The sequence below is a fragment of the Poecile atricapillus genome, chromosome 30 (assembly GCF_030490865.1).
Source record: "Poecile atricapillus isolate bPoeAtr1 chromosome 30, bPoeAtr1.hap1, whole genome shotgun sequence".
NCBI classification, from domain to species: Eukaryota; Metazoa; Chordata; class Aves; order Passeriformes; family Paridae; genus Poecile; species Poecile atricapillus.
Window position 1 is genome coordinate 1,476,167 of NC_081278.1, and position 19,897 is coordinate 1,496,063.

General features: G+C 56.7%; 1 protein-coding gene and 1 long non-coding RNA gene across 2 annotated transcripts; one reads left to right on the plus strand and one right to left on the minus strand.

Annotated features, from left to right (window-relative positions):
* The first annotated feature begins 726 nt into the window (after nt 1-726).
* UBE2M (ubiquitin conjugating enzyme E2 M) lies at nt 727-15,390 on the plus strand. Its single transcript, XM_058859603.1, has 6 exons — nt 727-1,532; nt 6,111-6,205; nt 7,577-7,615; nt 8,777-8,880; nt 10,846-10,909; nt 14,165-15,390. The coding sequence occupies exons 1-6, from the start codon at nt 1,424-1,426 to the stop codon at nt 14,303-14,305; spliced, it is 552 nt and encodes a 183-aa protein (XP_058715586.1). The 5' UTR covers nt 727-1,423; the 3' UTR covers nt 14,306-15,390.
* Nucleotides 6,411-7,486, minus strand: LOC131589829 (uncharacterized). The gene is made up of 4 exons (XR_009279844.1): nt 7,195-7,486; nt 6,927-6,946; nt 6,719-6,888; nt 6,411-6,519 (listed from the first exon to the last, which is right to left on the minus strand). It is a non-coding gene; the product is annotated as an uncharacterized LOC131589829 (long non-coding RNA).
* Nucleotides 15,391-19,897: the final 4,507 nt, after the last annotated feature.

Below are 19,897 nucleotides of genomic sequence, written 5' to 3' on the forward strand. Positions count from 1 at the left end.
ATCCTCCCTGGTTTCAGTGCTTGGATTTGATGTGGGATTTCCTCTCCTTCGCTTCGGGCTGGATTTGACCTGGATCTCCAGGACCCTCCCTCGTTTAAGGGCCGCACCCACCCCCGTGCCCCCCATTTTCCCTTCTGGCTTCCATCCATGGTCCCTGAGCGGAGCTGGGAGCTGGTGGGGTGGAGCTGGGCCTGCCCGAGCTGGGAGGGAAGGGACCGGGCCCGGTGAGGCCCCGCGGGAGGGGCTGGAGGGGAAACCGGTGCCGGTACGGGCTCCGGGCCCGGTAAAGATGGCGGCGCCCATGAGGGAACATGGCGGTGCCCGGTGGGAGAAAGGGCCCCGGGCAGGATTGGCTGGTGGGAGCCGGAAAGAGCCGAAGTGTTCCGGAAAGAGCCGAGGGACCGAGATTGGGGCGTTTCAAGCGCTTCGCTCCGCCCCCTCTTCCGGAAGAACCCGAAGTGTTCCGGAAAGAGCCGAGGGACCGAGTTTGGGGCGTTTCAAGCGCTTCGCTCCGCCTCCTTTTCCGGAAGAACCCGAAGAGTTCCGGAAAGAACCGAAGCGGGGCCGAAGTGCCGAAACGAGTCGATCTCTTACCGAAAGAAGCCGAAGCGGCCTCGGGCCCGCCCGAGTCCTTCCAGAAAGTCCCGAGGGGCCCCGAACCGCCCCTTCCGGAAACCCCCGAGCCGCCCCCACCCCCCCGCGCCTCCCTCCCTTCCGGAGATCCCCGAAGCGGTTCCGGAAACTCCGGAAACGGTTCCCAAGCGGCGCCTGCGAACCCCGAGGCCGTTCCGCAACCCCGGGAAACGGTTCCGAAGCGGTTCCGGAAGTTGCCAGGCGACTCCGGAGCTTGCCGAGAGGTTCCGAAGCAGTCCGGAGGTTCTCGAAGCCACTCCAGAGACCCACGAAGCGGCCCCGGAGACTTCCCGGCGGTTCTGAAGCGGTTCCGGAGAGTCCCGAACCACCTCCCCCTTTCCGGAGATCTCCGGAAGGTTTCGAGCGGCTCCGGACATCCCTGAGACCGTTCCGCAAAGCCCCGAAACGGTTCCGAAACGGTTCCGGACATCCCCGAGGCGGTTCCGGAAGTTGCCAAGTGACTCCGGAGCTTCCCGAAGCCCTTCCGGAAACTCCCGAAGCCGTTCCGAAGGAGTTCCGGATCTCCCCGAACCCTCTCCGGAGCTTCACGAATCGTGCCCGGAAGTTGCCGAGCGCTTGTGAAGCGGTTCCGGAGAGTCCCGAGCGGCTCCGGAAGTTGCCGAGCGGCTCCGGAAGTTGCCGAGCCGGCCGGCCCTCAGCGTTCGCCCCCGGCCCCCGTCGCCCCCGGACCCCCCGAACCGGAGCCGCCCCCGGCCCGGTCCCGCTCCCTCGGCCCCGGGGGGGGCCCGGACCCGCCCCGGCCCCGGCCCCGCCGCCCCGGCCCGGCAGGATGATCAAGCTCTTCTCGCTGAAGCAGCAGAAGAAGGAGGAGGAATCGGCGGGCGGCACCAAGAGCTCCAGCAAAAAGGCCTCGGCCGCGCAGCTCCGCATCCAGAAAGGTGTGGGGGGAGGCGGCGGGCGAGGACCGGGCCCAGTGAGGGCCGCAAACTGGGCCCAGTAGGAGCCGCAGACTGGGCCCAGTAAGGGCCGCAGACTGGGCCCAGTAATGGCCGCAGACTGGGCTCAGTAAGGGCCGCAGACTGGGCCCAGTAAGGGCCGCAGACTGGGCCCAGTAAGGGCCGCAGACTGGGCCCAGTAAGAGCCGCAGACTGGGCCCAGTGAGGGCCGCAGACTGGGCCCAGTAAGGGCCGCAGACTGGGCCCAGTAAGGGCCGCAGACTGGGCCCAGTAAGGGCCGCAGAATGGGCCCAGTAAGGGCTCTCGTGGCGGGCCGGTACCGGGCTCGTTAACGGCCCTGGGGGGGGGCCGGTACCGGTTCCAGCAGGGCCTCGGTGGGGGCCGTTACTGGGACCGACAGGGCTCCGATACTGGTCCCAGTAAGGCCTTGGTGAGGGGCCGCTACTGGGCCCAGTATGGTCCCAGTGAGGGGCATGTACTGGTCCCAGTAATGGTCATGTACTGGTCCCAGGGAAGGGCAGGTATTGGTCCCAGTAGGGGTCACATACTGGTCCCAGTATGCTCCCAGTGAGGGGCAGATACTGGTCCCAGTGAGGCTTCGGTGAGTGTCCCAGTATGGTCCCAGTGAGGGTCACGTACTGGTCCCAGTAGGGATCACATACTGGTCCAGTATGGTCCCAGTAAGGGTCATGTACTGGTCCCAGTGAAGCTTCGGTGAGTGTCCCAGTTAGGTCCCAGTAAGGGTCACGTACTGGTCCCAGTATGGTCCCAGTAAGGGTCACGTACTGGTCCCAGTATGGTCCCAGTAATGGTCATGTACTGGTCCCAGTTGGGGTCATGTACTGGTCCCAGGGAGGGGCAGGTACTGGTCCCAGTAGGGATCACATACTGGTCCCAGTATGGTCCCAGTGAGGGTCATGTACTGGTCCAAGGGAGGGGCAGGTGCTGGTCCCAGTATGGTCCCAGTAATGGCCACGTACTGGTCCCAGTATGCTCCCAGTTAGGTTCAGGTGCTGGTCCCAGTGAGGGGCAGATACTGGTCCCAGTAGGGATCACATACTGGAGTCCCAGTATGGTCTCAGGGAGGGGCATGTACTGGTCCCAGTGAGGCTTCAGTGAGTGTCCCAGTATGGTCCAGTTGGGGTCAGGTGCTGGTCCCAGTATGGTCCCAGTGAGGGTCACGTACTGGTCCCAGTGAGGGGCAGGTACTGGTCCCAGTATGATCCTAGTGAGGGTCACATACTGGTCCCAGTAGGGATCACGTATTGGTCCCAGTATGGTCCCAGTAAGGGTCATGTACTGGTCCCAGTGAGGCTTCAGTGAGTGTCCCAGTATGGTCCCAGTTGGGGTCAGGTGCTGGTCCCAGTATGGTCCCAGTAAGGGTCATGTACTGGTCCCAGTAAGGCTTTGGTGAGCGTCCCAGTTAGGTCCCAGTAAGGGTCATGTACTGGTCCCAGTGAGGCTTCAGTGAGTGTCCCAGTATGGTCCCAGTAATGGTCACGTACTGGTCCCAGTATGGTCCCAGTTGGGGTCAGGTGCTGGTCCCAGTAGGGATCACGTACTGGTCCCAGTGAGGGGCAGGTACTGGTTCCAGTATGGTCCTAGTAATGGTCATGTACTGGTCCCAGTATGGTCCCAGTAAGGGTCATGTACTGGTCCCAGTGAGGCTTCGGTGAGTGTCCCAGTATGGTCCCAGTTGGGTTCAGGTACTGGTCCCAGTATGGTCCCAGGGAGGGGCAGGTACTGGTCCCAGTATGGTCCCAGTAGGGATCACATACTGGTCCCAGTATGGTCGCAGTGAGGGTCACGTACTGGTCCCAGTAAGGCTTTGGTGAGCGTCCCAGTATGGTCCCAGTTGGGGTCAGGTACTGGTCCCAGTATGGTCCCAGTTAGGTTCAGATACTGGTTCCAGTATGGTCCCAGTTGGGGTCACGTACTGGTCCCAGGGAGGGGCAGGTACTGGTCCCAGTAGGAATCACATACTGGTCCCAGTATGGTCCCAGTGAGGGTCATATATTGTCCCAGTATGGTCCCAGTAGGGATCATGTACTGGTCCCAGTGAGGGGCAGGTACTGGTCCCAGTATGGTCCCAATATGGTCCCAGTATAATCCCAGTAAGGGTCACGTACTGGTCCCAGTGAGGCTTTGGTGAGCGTCCCAGTATGGTCCCAGTATGGTCCCAGTAAGGGTCACGTACTGGTCCCAGCGAAGCTTCGGTGAGTGTCCCAGTATGGTCCCAGTATGGTCCCAGTATGGTCACGTACTGGTCCCAGTCAGGCTTTGGTGAGCGTCCCAGTATGGTCCCAGTTGGGTTCAGGTACTGGTCCCAGTAGGGATCACATACTGGTCCCAGTATGCTCCCAGTGAGGGGCAGGTACTGGTCCCAGTATGATCCTAGTGAGGGTCACATACTGGTCCCAGTAGGGATCACGTACTGGTTCCAGTATGGTCCCAGTAAGGGTCATGTACTGGTCCCAGTGAGGCTTTGGTGAGTGTCCCAGTATGGTCCCAGTTGGGTTCAGGTACTGGTCCCAGTAGGGTCCCAGTGAGGGGCAGGTACTGGTCCCAGTATGGTCCCAGTGAGGGTCACATACTGGTCCCAGTAGGGATCACGTACTGGTCCCAGTGTGGTCCCAGTAAGGGTCATGTACTGGTCCCAGTATGATCCCAGTTGGGGTCATGTACTGGTCCCAGTTGGGGTCATGTACTGGTCCCAGTATGGTCCCAGTGAGGGTCATGTACTGGTCCCAGTTGGGGTCATGTACTGGTCCCAGTATGCTCCCAGCGAAGGTCACGTACTGGTCCTAGGGAGGTGCAGGTACTGGTCCCAGTATGGTCCCAGTAAGGGTCAGGTACTGGTCCCAGTAAGGCTTTGGTGAGCATCCCAGTATGGTCCCAGTTTGGGTCAGGTGCTGGTCCCAGTTAGGCCCTGATGGGGTGCAGATACTGGTCCCAGTAAGGGTCATGTACTGGTCCCAGTAATGGTCACATACTGGTTCCAGTATGGTCCCAGTAAGGGTCACGTCCTGGTCCCAGCGAGGCTTCGGTGAGTGTCCCAGTATGGTCCCAGTTGGGTTCAGGTACTGGTCCCAGTATGGGTCATGTACTGGTCCCAGTGAGGGGCAGGTACTGGTCCCAGTATGGTCCCAGTATGGTCCCAGTAAGGGTCACGTACTGGTCCCAGTAAGGCTTTGGTGAGCATCCCAGTATGGTCCCAGTTGGGATCACGTATTGGTCCCAGTAATGGTCACGTACTGGTCCCAGTGAGGGGCAGGTACTGGTCCCAGTTAGGCCCTGATGGGGGGCAGATACTGGTCCCAGTATAATCCCAGTATGGTCCCAGTATAATCCCAGTATAATCTCAGTCTGATCCAAGTATGATCCCAGTATGATCCCAGTATAATCCCAGTATAATCCCAGTATGATCCCAGTATGATGCCAGTATGAGCCCAGTATAATCCCAGTACAGTCCCAGTACGATCCCAGTATGATCCCAGTCTGGTCCCAGTATGATCCCAGTATGAGCCCAGTATGATCCCAGTATGGTCCCAGTATAATCCCAGTATAATCCCAGTATGATCCCAGTACAATCCCAGTATTTTCCCAGTATAATCCCAGTATAATCCCAGTATAATCCCAGTATTTTCCCAGTATAATCCCAGTGTAATCCCAGTATGATCCCAGTATGATCCCAGTATAATCCTGGTATAGTCCCAGTCTGGTCCCAGTATGATCCCAGTATGATCCCAGTATAATCCCAGTATGATCCCAGTATAATCCCAGTATAATCCCAGTATGATCCCAGTATAATCCCAGTATGATCCCAGTACAATCCCAGTATTTTCCCAGTATAATCCCAGTATAATCCCAGTATGATCCCAGTATAATCCCAGTATTTTCCCAGTATAATCCCAGTATAATTCCAGTACAATCCCAGTACGATCCCAGTATGATCCCAGTACAATCCCAGTATGGTCCCGGCAGGGCGTTCCTGGGCCAGGCAGGGTTGGGCCTGTGGGGGGGTTGTCATGGCTGTGTCACCTCCCTGTCACCTGTGTGTCACCTGTGTCACCTGTGTCACCTCCCTGTCACCTGTGTCACCTGTGTGTCATCTGTGTCACCTGTGTGTCACCTGTGTGTCACCTCCCTGTCACCTGTGTGTCACCTCCCTGTCACCTGTGTCACCTGTGTCACCTGTGTCACCTGTGTGTCTCCGTGTGTCCCTGGTGTGTCAGTGTTTGTCACCTGTGTCACTCTGTCACAGCCATGTCCCCGTGTGTCCCTGTGTGTCCCCAGTGTCCCCCTGTGTGTCCCCAACTGTCCCCAGTGTCCCCCTGTGTGTCCCCAACTGTCCCTGTGTGTCCCTGTGTGTCCCTGTGTGTCCCTGTGTGTCCCCAACTGTCCCCTGTGTGTCCCCATTTGTCCCCAACTGTCCCCAACTGTCCCTGTGTGTCTCCAGCTGTCCCCAACTGTCCCCTGTGTGTCCCTAACTGTCCCCAACTGTCCCCTGTGTGTCCCCAACTGTCCCTGTGTGTCCCCAACTGTCCCCTGTGTCCCCAGACATCAACGAGCTGAACCTGCCCAAGACGTGTGAGATCGACTTCTCGGACCAGGACGATCTCCTGCACTTCCGGCTGCTCATCTGCCCCGACGAGGTGGGAGCTGAGTGTCACCTGTGTCACCTGAGTGTCACCTCCCTGTCACCTGTGTCACCTGTGTGTCACCTCTGTGTCACCTGAGTGTCACCTCATTGTCACCTCATTGTCACCTGTGTGTCACCTGTGTCACCTGTGTGTCACCTGAGTGTCACCTGTGTGTCACCTGAGTGTCACCTCTGTGTCACCTCTGTGTCACCTGAGTGTCACCTCTGTGTCACCTGAGTGTCACCTGTGTCACCTGTGTCACCTCATTGTCACCTGTGTCACCTGTGTGTCACCTGTGTGTCACCTGAGTGTCACCTGTGTGTCACCTCTGTGTCACCTGAGTGTCACCTCATTGTCACCTGATTGTCACCTGAGTGTCACCTGTGTCACCTCTGTGTCACCTGTGTCACCTGTGTCACCTGAGTGTCACCTGAGTGTCACCTCATTGTCACCTGAGTGTCACCTCATTGTCACCTGATTGTCACCTGAGTGTCACCTGTGTCACCTCTGTGTCACCTGTGTCACCTGTGTGTCACCTGAGTGTCACCTGTGTGTCACCTCTGTGTCACCTGAGTGTCACCTGTGTGTCACCTCATTGTCACCTGTGTGTCACCTGTGTGTCACCTCATTGTCACCTGTGTCACCTGTGTCACCTGAGTGTCACCTGTGTCACCTCATTGTCACCTGAGTGTCACCTCATTGTCACCTGTGTCACCTGTGTGTCACCTGTCACCTGTGTCACCTCATTGTCACCTGAGTGTCACCTGTGTCACCTCTGTGTCACCTGTGTCACCTCTGTGTCACCTCATTGTCACCTGTGTCACCTGTGTCACCTGAGTGTCACCTCATTGTCACCTGTGTGTCACCTGTGTCACCTCTGTGTCACCTGTGTCACCTGTGTGTCACCTCTGTGTCACCTGTGTGTCACCTGTGTGTCACCTGTGTCACCTGTGTGTCACCTCTGTGTCACCTGTGTGTCACCTGAGTGTTACTTGTGTCACCTCATTGTCACCTGAGTGTCACCTGTGTCACCTGTGTCACCTCATTGTCACCTGAGTGTCACCTCATTGTCACCTGTGTCACCTGAGTGTCACCTGAGTGTCACCTGTGTCACCTGTGTCACCTCATTGTCACCTGAGTGTCACCTCATTGTCACCTGTGTCACCTGTGTCACCTCTGTGTCACCTGTGTCACCTCATTGTCACCTGTGTGTCACCTGTGTCACCTGAGTGTCACCTCTGTGTCACCTGTGTCACCTCATTGTCACCTGTGTCACCTCTGTGTCACCTGAGTGTCACCTGTGTCCCCCCCGTGCCCTCCCTGTGTCCCCACTGTCCCCTCATTGTCCCCACTGTCCCCTCTCTGTTGTTTTTTCTCTCTCAGGGTTTCTACAAGGGCGGCAAATTCGTCTTCAGCTTTAAGGTCAGTGCTGGGCTACCAAACCCCCCCCTGTGGCTACCAAACCCCCCCTGTGGCTACCAAACCCTGCTGTGGCCACCAACCCCCCCCTAGGGCCACCAAACATCCCCTGTGGCCACCAAACCCCCCCCTGTGGCCACCAAACCCTCCCTAGGGCCACCAAACCCCCCCTGTGGCCACCAAACCCCCCCTGTGGCCACCAAACCCTGCCCAGGGCTACCAAACCCTTCCCAGGGCCACCAAACCCCTACCATGGCCACCAAACATCCCCTGTGGCCACCAAACCCTTCCCAGTGGCCACCAAACCCTTCCCAGTGGCCACCAAACCCTGCCATGGCCACCAAACCCCCCTGTGGCCACCAAACCCTTCCCAATGGCCACCAAACCCCCCTGTGGCCACCAAACCCTTCCCAGGGCCACCAAACCCTTCCTAGTGGCCACCAAACCCTTCCCTGTGGCCACCAAACCTCCCCAGTGGCCACCAAACCCTTCCCTGTGGCCACCAAACCTCCCGTGTGGCCACCAAACCCTTCCTGTGGCCACCAAACCCTCCCTGTGGCTACCAAACCCCCCCTGTGGCCACCAAACCCCCCCTGTGGCCACCAAACCCCCCCTGTGGCCACCAAACCCTTCCCAGGGCCACCAAACCCCCCCTGTGGCCACCAAACCCTTCCCAGTGGCCACCAAACCCTTCCCTGTGGCCACCAAACCCCCCCCTGTGGCCACCAAACCCTTCCCAGGGCTACCAAACCCTTCCTGTGGCCACCAAACCCCCCCTGTGGCCACCAAACCCCCCCTAGGGCCACCAAACCCTTCCCTGTGGCCACCAAACCCCCCCAGTGGCCACCAAACCCTTCCCTGTGGCCACCAAACCTCCCCTGTGGCCACCAAAGCCTTCCTGTGGCCACCAAACCCTCCCTGTGGCTACCAAATCCTTCCCAGTGGCCACCAAACCCTTCCCAGTGGCCACCAAACCCCCCCAGTGGCCACCAAACCCCCCCTGTGGCCACCAAACCTCCCCTGTGGCCACCAAACCCTCCCTGTGGCTACCAAACCCTTCCCAGTGGCCACCAAACCCTTCCCAGGGCCACCAAACCCTTCCCAGTGGCCAGCAGAGCCCCGGGGCAGTTGGTGGCCACTGAGCCGTGTCTGGTGGCCCCCCAGGTGGGCCAGGGCTACCCGCACGACCCCCCGAAGGTGAAGTGTGAGACGATGGTTTATCACCCCAACATCGACCTGGAGGGCAACGTCTGCCTCAACATCCTCAGGTGGGCTACCAGAGCACCCGGGGGGGCTACTGAACGTCTGGGGGGCTACTGAACACCTGGGGATGGCTACCAAACCCTGGGGGGGCTACTGACACCTGGGGGGGCTACTGAACGTCTGGGGGGCTACTGAACACCTGGGGATGGCTACCAAACCCTGGGGGGGCTACTGACACCTGGGGGGCTACCGACACTCCCAGGGGGGCTACCAGTGCCTGGGGGGGCTACCAGTGCCTGGGGGAGCTACTGAACACCTGGGGGGGCTACCAAACCCTGGGGGGGCTACCAACACCTGGGGATGGCTACCAAACTCTGGGGGGGCTACTGACACCTGGGGGGCTACCGACACCCCTGGGGGGCTACCAACACCTGGGGGGGCTACCAACATCCTCAGGTGGGCTGCCAACACCTGAGGGGGCTACCAACACCCCCGGGGGGGCTACCAGTGCCTGGGGGAGCTGCTGAACATCTGGGGGGCTACTGACACCCCCGGGGGGGCTACTGAACGCCTGGGGGGGCTAGCAACACCTGGGGGGCTAGCAACACCCCTGGGGGGCTACCACTGCCTGGGGGGGCTACTGAACATCTGGGGGGCTACTGACACCCCCGTGGGGGCTACCAAACACCTGGGGGGCTGCTGAACACCTGGGGGCTACTGACACCCCTGGGGGGGCTACCAAATATCTGGGGGGCTACTGAACATCTGGGGGGCTACCAGCATCCTCAGGTGGGCTACCAACACCTCCGGGGGGGCTACCGAACACCTGGGGGGGCTGCTGAACATCTGGGGATGGCTACCGGTGCCTGGGGGGCTACTGAACACCTGGGGGGGCTACCGAACATATGGGGGGGCTACCAACACCTGGGGGGCTAGCAACACCCCCGGGGGGGCTACCACTGCCTGGGGGGGGCTACTGAACACCTGGGGGGGCTACCAACACTCTGGGGGGGCTACTGAACATCTGGGGGACTAATGACACCCCTGGGGGGGCTACTGAACGTCTGGGGATGGCTACTGGTGCCTGGGGGGCTACTGACACCCCTGGGGGGGCTACCACTGTCTGGGGGGCTACTGAACATCTGGGGATGGCTACCAAACACCTGGGGATGGCTACTGAACACCTGGGGGGGCTGTGGCCACCTGCTCGTGGCCATGGTGGCCGTGGAGGCCATGGTGGTGACCGTGGTGGCCGTGGTGACCATGGTAGCCATGGTGGTGGCCCTGGTAGCCATGGTGGTGACCATGGTGGCCATGGTAGCCATGGTAGCCATGGTGGTGGCCATGGTGGTAGCCATGGTAGCCATGGTGGTGGCCCTGGTGGCCATGGTGGTGGCCATCGTGGCCATGGTGGTGACCGTGGTGGCCATGGTGGCCATGGTGGTGGCCGTGGTAGCCATGGTAGCCATGGTGGTGGCCATGGTGGCCCTGGTAGCCATGGTGGTGGCCATGGTGGTTGCCCTGGTAGCCATGGTGGTGGCCCTGGTAGCCATGGTGGTGGCCATGGTGGTTGCCGTGGTGGCCATGGTGGTGGCCATGGTGGTAGCCATGGTAGCCATGGTGGTGGCCATGGTAGCCATGGTGGTGGCCATGGTGGCCATGGTGGCCATGGTGGTGGCCCTGGTGGCCATGGTGGCCATGGTAGCCATGGTGGTGGCCGTGGTAGCCATGGTGGTGGCCATGGTGGCCATGGTGGTGGCCATGGTAGCCATGGTGGTGGCCCTGGTGGCCATGGTGGTAGCCATGGTAGCCATGGTAGCCATGGTGGTAGCCATGGTAGCCATGGTGGTGACCATGGTAGCCATGGTGGTGGCCATGGTAGCCATGGTGGTGGCCATGGTGTCCATGGTAGCCATGGTAGCCATGGTGGTGACCATGGTGGCCATGGTGGTGGCCATGGTGTCCATGGTAGCCATGGTAGCCATGGTGGTGGCCATGGTAGCCACGCTGAGCGCTGTCCGTGTCCCCAGGGAGGACTGGAAGCCGGTGCTGACCATCAACTCCATCATCTACGGCCTCCAGTACCTGTTCCTGGTGAGGGACACACGGGGGGACACGGGGGGACATGGGGGGGTTGGGGACACCTGGGGACACTTTGGGGACACCTGGGGACACCTGGGGGGGCTGGGGACACCTGGGGACACCTGGGGACAGCTGGGGGGGGTTGGGGACACCTGGGGACACCTGGGGGGGCTGGGGACACCTGGACACACCTGGGGACACCTGGGGACAGCTGGGGGGGGGTTGGGGACACCTTGGGGACACTTTGGGGACACCTGGGGACAGCTGGGGGGGGGCTGGGGACAGCTGGGGACACTTTGGGGACAGCTGGGGGGGGTTGGGGACACTTGGGACGCACCTGGGGACACTTTGGGGACACCTGGAGACATCTTGGGACATCTGGGGACACACCTGGGGACAGCTGGGGGGACACTTTGGGGACACTTTGGGGACACCTGGGGGGGGTTGGGGACACCTGGGGACACCTTGGGGACACTTTGGGGACACAAACCCCAAACCCTGGGACAGCCCAGGACGAGAGCAGCGCCCGAACAGGAACCGAACCCCAAACCAAGGGAGCGGGGGAGGGGATATTTTGGGTTTTTTTGGGTATTTTGGGGTTTTTGGGTGTCCCCAGCCCGATTTTGGGGTCCCTCGAGCCCTGAATTTCCCCCAAAAGGAGCCAAACCCCAAAAAAGGGATCTGGGGGAGGTTTTAAGGGGTTTTGGGGAGGATAATTTGGGGGTTTTGGGGTATTTTGGGGTTTTTTTGGCTATTAATGGGGTTTTTTGGGTATTTTGGGGTTTTTGGGTGTCCCCAGCCCAATTTTGGGGTCCCTCGAGCCCTGAATTTCCCCCAAAAGGAGCCAAACCCCAAAAAAGGGATCTGGGGGAGGTTTTAAGGGGTTTTGGGGAGGATAATTTGGGGGTTTTGGGGTATTTTGGGGTTTTTTTGGCTATTAATGGGGTTTTTTGGGTATTTTGGGGTTTTTGGGTGTCCCCACCCCAATTTTGGGGTCCCTCGAGCCCTGAATTTCCCCCAAAAGGAGCCAAACCCCAAAAAAGGGATCTGGGGGAGGTTTTAAGGGGTTTTGGGGAGCTTAATTTGGGGTTTTTTGGTTATTAATGGGTTTTTTTGGCTATTAATGGGTTTTTTTGGTTATTAATGGGTTTGGGGTGCCCCCAGCCCAATTTTGGGGTCTCTGGAGCCCTGAATTTCCCCTAAAAGGAGCCAAACCCCAAAAAAGGGATCTGGGGTGGTGTTCAGGGGTTTTAAGGGGGTATTTTGGGGTTCTGGGGTGTACTTAGGGGTTTTGGGGGTTATTAATGGGTTTTTTTGGGGTATTAATGGGGTTTTTTGGCTATTAATGGGTTTTTTTTTGGTTATTAATGGGTTTTGGGGGGGATATTTTGGGGTTTTTTGGGTTATTAATGGGTTTTTTGGGTTATTAATGGGTTTTTTGGGTATTTTGGGGTTTTTGGGTGTCCCCAGCCCAATTTTGGGGTCCCTCGAGCCCTGAATTTCCCCCAAAAGGAGCCAAACCCCAAAAAAGGGATCTGGGGGAGGTTTTAAGGGGTTTTGGGGAGCTTAATTTGGGGTTTTTTGGTTATTAATGGGTTTTTTTGGCTATTAATGGGTTTTTTTGGTTATTAATGGGTTTGGGGTGTCCCCAGCCCGATTTTGGGGTCCCTGGAGCCCTGAATTTCCCCTAAAAGGAGCCAAACCCCAAAAAAGGGATCTGGGGTGGTGTTCAGGGGTTTTAAGGGGGTATTTTGGGGTTCTGGGGTGTACTTAGGGGTTTTGGGGGTTATTAATGGGTTTTTTTGGGGTATTAATGGGGTTTTTTGGCTATTAATGGGTTTTTTTTTGGGTTATTAATGGGTTTTGGGGGGGATATTTTGGGGTTTTTTGGGTTATTAATGGGTTTTTTGGGTTATTAATGGGTTTTTTGGGTATTTTGGGGTTTTTGGGTGTCCCCAGCCCAATTTTGGGGTCCCTCGAGCCCTGAATTTCCCCCAAAAGGAGCCAAACCCCAAACAAAGGGATCTGGGGGAGGTTTTAAAGGGTTTTGGGGAGCTTAATTTGGGGTTTTTTTGGGGTATTTTGGGGTTTTTTTGGGGGGTATTAATGGGTTTTTTTTGGTTATTAATGGGTTTTGGGGTGTCCCCAGCCCGATTTTGGGGTCCCTCAAGCCCTGAATTTCCCCTAAAAGGAGCCAAACCCCAAACAAAGGGATCTGGGGGAGGATATTTCGGGGTTTTGGGGGGTATTTGGGGGATTTTTTGGGGTATTAATGGGTTTTTTGGGTTATTAATGGGTTTTGGGGGGGTATTAATGGGGTTTTTTGGGTATTTTGGGGTTTTTGGGTGTCCCCACCCCAATTTTGGGGTCTCTCAAGCCCTGAATTTCCCCCAAAAGGAGCCAAACCCCAAAAAGGGGATCTGGGGTGGTGTTAAGCGGTTTTAAGGGGGTATTTTGGGGATTTTTTTGGTATTAATGGGTTTTGGGGGGGATATTTTGGGGTTTTTTTTGGTTATTAATGGGTTTTGGGGGAGTATTAATGGGTATTAGGGGGGGTATTAATGGGGTTTTTTGGGTTATTAATGGGTTTTGGGGGGGATATTTTGGGGTTTTTTGGCTATTAATGGGGTTTTTTGGGGCATTTTGGGGTTTTTGGGTGTCCCCACCCCAATTTTGGGGTCCCTGGAGCCCTGAATTTCCCCCAAAAGGAGCCAAACCCCAAAAAAGGGATCTGGGGTGGTGTTAAGCGGTTTTAAGGGGGTATTTTGGGGTTCTGGGGGGTATTTAGGGGTTTTGGGGAGGAATTAATGGGTTTTTTTGGGTTATTAATGGGTTTTTTGGGGGTATTAATGGGTTTTTTTGGCTATTAATGGGTTTTTTTTGGTTATTAATGGGTTTTGGGGTGTCCCCACCCTGATTTTGGGGTCCCTCAAGCCCTGAATTTCCCCCAAAAGGAGCCAAACCCCAAACAAAAGATCTTGGGGGGTATTTTGGGGTTTTGGGGGGGGCTAATCTGGGTTTTTTGGGGGGTATTAATGAGTTTTTTTGGTTATTAATGGGTTTTGGGGTGTCCCCACCCCAAATTTGGGGTCCCTCAAGGCCTGAATTTCCCCCAAAAGGAGCCAAACCCCAAAAAAGGGATCTGGGGGAGGGGATATTAATGGGTTTGGGGGGTATTAATGGGTTTTGGGGGGGGATTTTGGGTTTTTGGGTGTCCCCACCCCAATTTTGGGGTCCCTCAAGGCCTGACTCTCCCCCCAAACGCAGGAGCCGAACCCCGAGGACCCCCTGAACAAGGAGGCGGCCGAGGTCCTGCAGAGCAACCGGCGCCTGTTCGAGCAGAACGTGCAGCGCTCGCTGCGGGGGGGCTACGTGGGGGCCACCTACTTCGAGCGCTGCCTCAAGTGACCCCAAAATCCCCCCCAAAACCACCCCCAAAAACCCCAAAACTCCCCCACCCCGAATCCAGCCCGGACCCCACAAATCTGTTGGTTGTGGGGTGGGGTGAGGGGGGGTTTGTGGGGTTTGCTGAGCCCTGAGCGCTGCCTGGAGTGACCCAACCCCAAAAAAAAAACCCAAAAAAACCCCAAAACCCCTCAAAAACCCCTCAAAAAAAACCCAAACCAGCCCAGACCCCACAAACCTCCCCTCAGTGTGGGGTTTTTGGGGTTTTTGGAGTTTTTGGGGTTTGCTGAGCCCCGAGCGCTGCCTGGAGTGACCCAACCCCAAAAAAAAACCCCAAAAAAACCCCAAAACCCCTCAAAAACCCCTCAAAAAAACCCCAAACCAGCCCAGACCCCACAAACCTCCCCTTGGGGTGAGGGGGGGTTTGTGGGGTTTGCTGAGCCCTGAGCGCTGCCTGGAGTGAGCCCCCCAAAAAAATACCCCAAAAAACCCCCAAGAACCCCCCAAAAATCCCAAAACCCCCCAAAAAAACCCCAAAACCCCCTAAAAAACCCAAACCAGCCCAGACCCCACAAAGCTCCCCTCAGTGTGGGGTTTTTGGGGTTTTTGGGGTTTGTGGGGTTTGCTGAGCCCTGAGCGCTGCCTGGAGTGAGCCCCCCAAAAAAAATACCCCAAAAAACCCCAAAACCCCTCAAAAAAAGCCCCAAAAACCCCAAAACCCCTCAAAAAAAGCCCCAAAAACCCCAAAACCCCCTCAAAAAAAAACCCAAAACCAGCCCAGACCCCACAAACCTCCCCTTGGTTTTTGGGATTTTTGGGGTTTTTGGGGTTTGCTGAGCTCCGAGCGCTGCCTGGAGTGACCCCCCCCAAAAAAAAACCCCAAAAACCTCCCAAAAAACCCCAAAACCACCCCAAAAAAAACCCCAAACCCCCCAAAACCAGCCCAGACCCCACAAACCTCCCGTTAAGGTGGGGTTTTTGGGGTTTTTGGGGTTTTTGGGGTTTGCTGAGCCCCGAGCGCTGCCTGGAGTGAGCCCCCCCCAAAACAACCCCAAAAACCTCCCAAAAAACCCCTAAAACCCCAAAAACCCCCCCAAAAAAAACCCCAAAACCACCCCAAAAAAACCCCAAAACCCCCCCAAAAAAACCCAGACCCCCCCCAAAAAAAACCCAAAACCCCCCAAACCCCCCCCCCAAAAAAACCCCAAAAACCCCAAAACCCCCTCAAAAAAAACCCCAAAAAACCCCAGAAACCCCAACCCCCTCCCCCCAAAAAACCCCCCAAAAACCCCAAAACCTGCCCAAAATACCCCAAAATCTCCCTGAGGTTCCCCCCCCAAAAAAATCCCCAAATAAAAATATCACCCCCCCCCCAAAAAAAACCCCAAAAACTGCCAGACCCCCCCCAAAATCGATTTTGGGGGGGATTTCTCTGTGGGGTGGGGGAGGGGGGGAGGTTTTTGGGGTCCTCTGATCCCCCCCCCAAAAAAAACCCCAAAAAACCCTAAAATCACCCCAAAATCCACTCCTCCCCCCCCCAAAACCGACCTGGAGTGACCCCAAAAAATCCCCCAAATTCCCCTCCCCCACCCCTGGGGGTCACTTCCATCAGCGCCGCCTCGAGGGACCCCCCAAAAAAAATCCCAAAACGCCCCAAAAATCCCCTCCCCCCCCAAAAAAATCCCAAAACGCCCCAAAAATCCCCTCCCCCCCCCCAAAAAAATCCCAAAACGCCCCAAAAATCCCCTCCCCCCCAAAAAAATCCCAAAACGCCCCAAAAATCCCCTCCCCCCCCCCCTATTTATTCCCCCCTGGGGGTGGGGGAGGGGCCCGACCCCCCCTGCCCCTCCCCCCTCCCCTCCCCCCTCCCCTCCCCCAGCGCTGCCCGGGCCCAGATTAAAGAGCCAAGGGACTGGTTTGGACTGGTTTAAACTGGTTTGGGTTGGTTTGGAATGGGTTAAACTGGTTTGGACTGGTTTGGACTGGTTTGGACTGGTTTGGGTTGGTTTAGACTGGTTTGGGCTGGTTTGGACTGGTTTGGAGTGGTTTGGACTGGTTTGGGTTGGTTTGGACTGGTTTGGGTTGGTTTGTGTTGGTTTGGACTGGTTTGGGTTGGTTTAGACTGGTTTGGGTTGGTTTGGGTTGGTTTGGACTGGTTTGGACTGGTTTGGGCTGGTTTGGACTGGTTTGGGTTGGTTTGTGTTGGTTTGGACTGGTTTGGGTTGGATTGGAATGGGTTAAACTGGTTTAGAGTGGTTTGGACTGGTTTGGACTGGTTTGGGCTGGTTTGGGTTGGTTTGGACTGGTTTGGAGTGGTTTGGACTGGTTTGGGTTGGTTTGGACTGGTTTGGACTGGTTTGGAGTAGATTGGGCTGGGTTTAAACTGGTTTAGAGTGGTTTGGACTGGTTTGGGTTGGTTTGGGCTGGTTTGGGTTGGTTTAGACTGGTTTGGGTTGGGTTAAACTGGTTTGGGCTGGTTTGGACTGGTTTGGGCTAGTTTGGGCTGGTTTGGACTGGGTTAAACTGGTTTGGGTTGGTTTGGAGTGGTTTAAACTGGTTTGGACTGGTTTGGAGTGGTTTGGGTTGGTTTGGGTTGGTTTGGACTGGTTTGGACTGGTTTAGACTGGTTTGGAGAGGTTTGGACTGGTTTGGAGTGGGTTAAACTGGTCTGGGCTGGGTTGGACTGGTTTGCACTGGTTTGGACTGGTTTGGGTTGGTTTAGACTGGTTTGGGTTGGGTTAAACTGGTTTGGGCTGGTTTGGGTTGGTTTGGACTGGTTTGGGCTGGTTTGGACTGGTTTGGGTTGGTTTGTGTTGGTTTGGACTGGTTTGGGTTGGTTTAGACTGGTTTGGGTTGGTTTGGGTTGGTTTGGACTGGTTTGGGTTGGTTTGGACTGGTTTGGACTGGTTTGAGCTGGTTTGGACTGGTTTGGACTGGTTTAGGTTTGTTTGGACAGGTTTGGACTGGTTTGGGTTGGTTTGGGCTGGTTTGGACTGGTTTGGACTGGTTTAGACTGGTTTGGGTTGGTTTGGACTGGTTTGGGTTGGTTTGGACTGGTTTGCACTGGTTTGGACTGGTTTGGGCTGGTTTGGACTGGTTTGGACTGGTTTGGGTTGGTTTAGACTGGTTTGGAGTGTTTTGGACTGGTTTGGACTGGTTTGGGTTGGTTTAGACTGGTTTAGACTGGTTTGGACTGGTTTGGACTGGTTTGGAGTGGTTTGGGTTGGTTTGGACTGGTTTGGACTGGTTTGGACTGGTTTGGGTTGGTTTGGACTGGTCTGGGCTGGTTTGGGTTGGTTTGGACTGGTTTGGACTGTGTTAAACTGGTTTGGACTGGTTTGGACTGGTTTGGGCTGGTTTGGGTTGGTTTGGGCTGGTTTGGGTTGGTTTGGACTGGTCTGGGCTGGTTTGGGTTGGTTTGCACTGGTTTGGGTTGGTTTAGACTGGTTTAGACTGGTTTAGACTGGTTTGGACTGGTTTGGGCTGGTTTAAACTGGGTTAAACTGGTAACATGTTCCTGATTTCACTGGGTTATACCGGGAGGGCTGTTACTGGTCATACTGGTTTGTACTGGTTTGTACTGGCTCAGAGCAGGAGGTACCCAGTGGCTGTACTGGGTTATACTGGTCTGTACTGGGTTATACTGGGCTGTACTGGGTTAGACTGGTTTGTACTGGGTTATACTGGGTTAGACTGGGTTATACTGGTCTGTACTGGGTTATACTGGGCTGTACTGGGTTAGACTGGTTTGTACTGGGTTATACTGGGTTAGACTGGGTTATACTGGTCTGTATTGGGTTATACTGGTCTGTACTGGGTTATACTGGGAGGGGCATGTGGGTGTCACTGGTTAAACTGGGATGGGGCCAGTTCCAGTCCTCAAAGTTCCCAGTACGCCCAGTCCCAAATCCCAGTGCTCCCAGTTCCCAATCCCAGTGTTCCCAGTTCCCACTCCCAGTGTTCCCAGTGTTCCCAGTTCCCACTCCCAATGCTCCCAGTTCCCAATCCCAGTGTTCCCAGTTCCCACTCCCAGTGTTCCCAGTTCCCACTCCCAGTGCTCCCAGTTCCCAATCCCAGTGCTCCCAGTGTTCCCAGTGTTCCCAGTTCCCCCTCCCAGTGCTCCCAGTGTTCCCAGTTCCCAATCCCCACTCCCAGTGCTCCCAGTTCCCAATCCCAGTGTTCCCAGTTCCCACTCCCAGTGTTCCCAGTTCCCACTCCCAGTGTTCCCAGTGTTCCCAGTTCCCACTCCCAGTGTTCCCAGTTCCCACTCCCAGTGTTCCCAGTGTTCCCAGTTCCCACTCCCAGTGCTCCCAGTTCCCAATCCCAGTGTTCCCAGTGTTCCCAGTGTTCCCAATCCCAGTGTTCCCAGTGTTCCCAGTTCCCCCTCCCAGTGTTCCCAGTGTTCCCAGTGTTCCCAATCCCAGTGTTCCCAGTGTTCCCAGTTCCCACTCCCAGTGCTCCCAGTGTTCCCAGTGTTCCCAATCCCAGTGTTCCCAGTTCCCAATCCCAGTGCTCCCAGTTCCCAATCCCAGTGCTCCCAGTTCCCACTCCCAGTGTTCCCAGTTCCCACTCCCAGTGTTCCCAGTGTTCCCAGTTCCCAATCCCAGTGCTCCCAGTTCCCAATCCCAGTGTTCCCAGTTCCCACTCCCAGTGTTCCCAGTGTTCCCAGTTCCCACTCCCAGTGCTCCCAGTTCCCAATCCCAGTGTTCCCAGTGTTCCCAGTGTTCCCAGTGTTCCCAGTTCCCACTCCCAGTGTTCCCAGTGTTCCCAGTTCCCAATCCCAGTGCTCCCAGTTCCCAATCCCAGTGTTCCCAGTGTTCCCACTCCCAGTGTTCCCAGTTCCCACTCCCAGTGTTCCCAGTTACCAATCCCAGTGTTCCCAGTTCCCACTCCCAGTGCTCCCAGTTCCCAATCCCAGTGTTCCCAGTTCCCACTCCCAGTGCTCCCAGTTCCCAATCCCAGTGTTCCCAGTTCCCACTCCCAGTGTTCCCAGTTCCCAATCCCAGTGTTCCCAGTTCCCAATCCCAGTGTTCCCAGTTCCCAATCCCAGTGTTCCCAGTTACCAATCCCAGTGTTCCCAGTGCTCCCAGTTCCCAATCCCAGTGTTCCCAGTTCCCAATCCCAGTGTTCCCAGTTCCCAGTCCCAGTGCTCCCAGTTCCCAATCCCAGTGTTCCCAGTTCCCACTCCCAGTGTTCCCAGTTCCCACTCCCAGTGTTCCCAGTGTTCCCAGTGTTCCCAGTGTTCCCAGTTCCCACTCCCAGTGCTCCCAGTTCCCAATCCCGGTGTTCCCAGTGTTCCCAGTTCCCACTCCCAGTGTTCCCAGTGTTCCCAGTTCCCACTCCCAATGCTCCCAGTTCCCAATCCCAGTGTTCCCAGTTCCCACTCCCAGTGTTCCCAGTTCCCAATCCCAGTGTTCCCAGTGTTCCCAGTTCCCACTCCCACTGTTCCCAGTGTTCCCAGTTCCCAATCCCCACTCCCAGTGCTCCCAGTTCCCAATCCCAGTGCTCCCAGTTCCCAATCCCAGTGCTCCCAGTTCCCAATCCCAGTGTTCCCAGTTCCCACTCCCAGTGTTCCCAGTGTTCCCAGTTCCCACT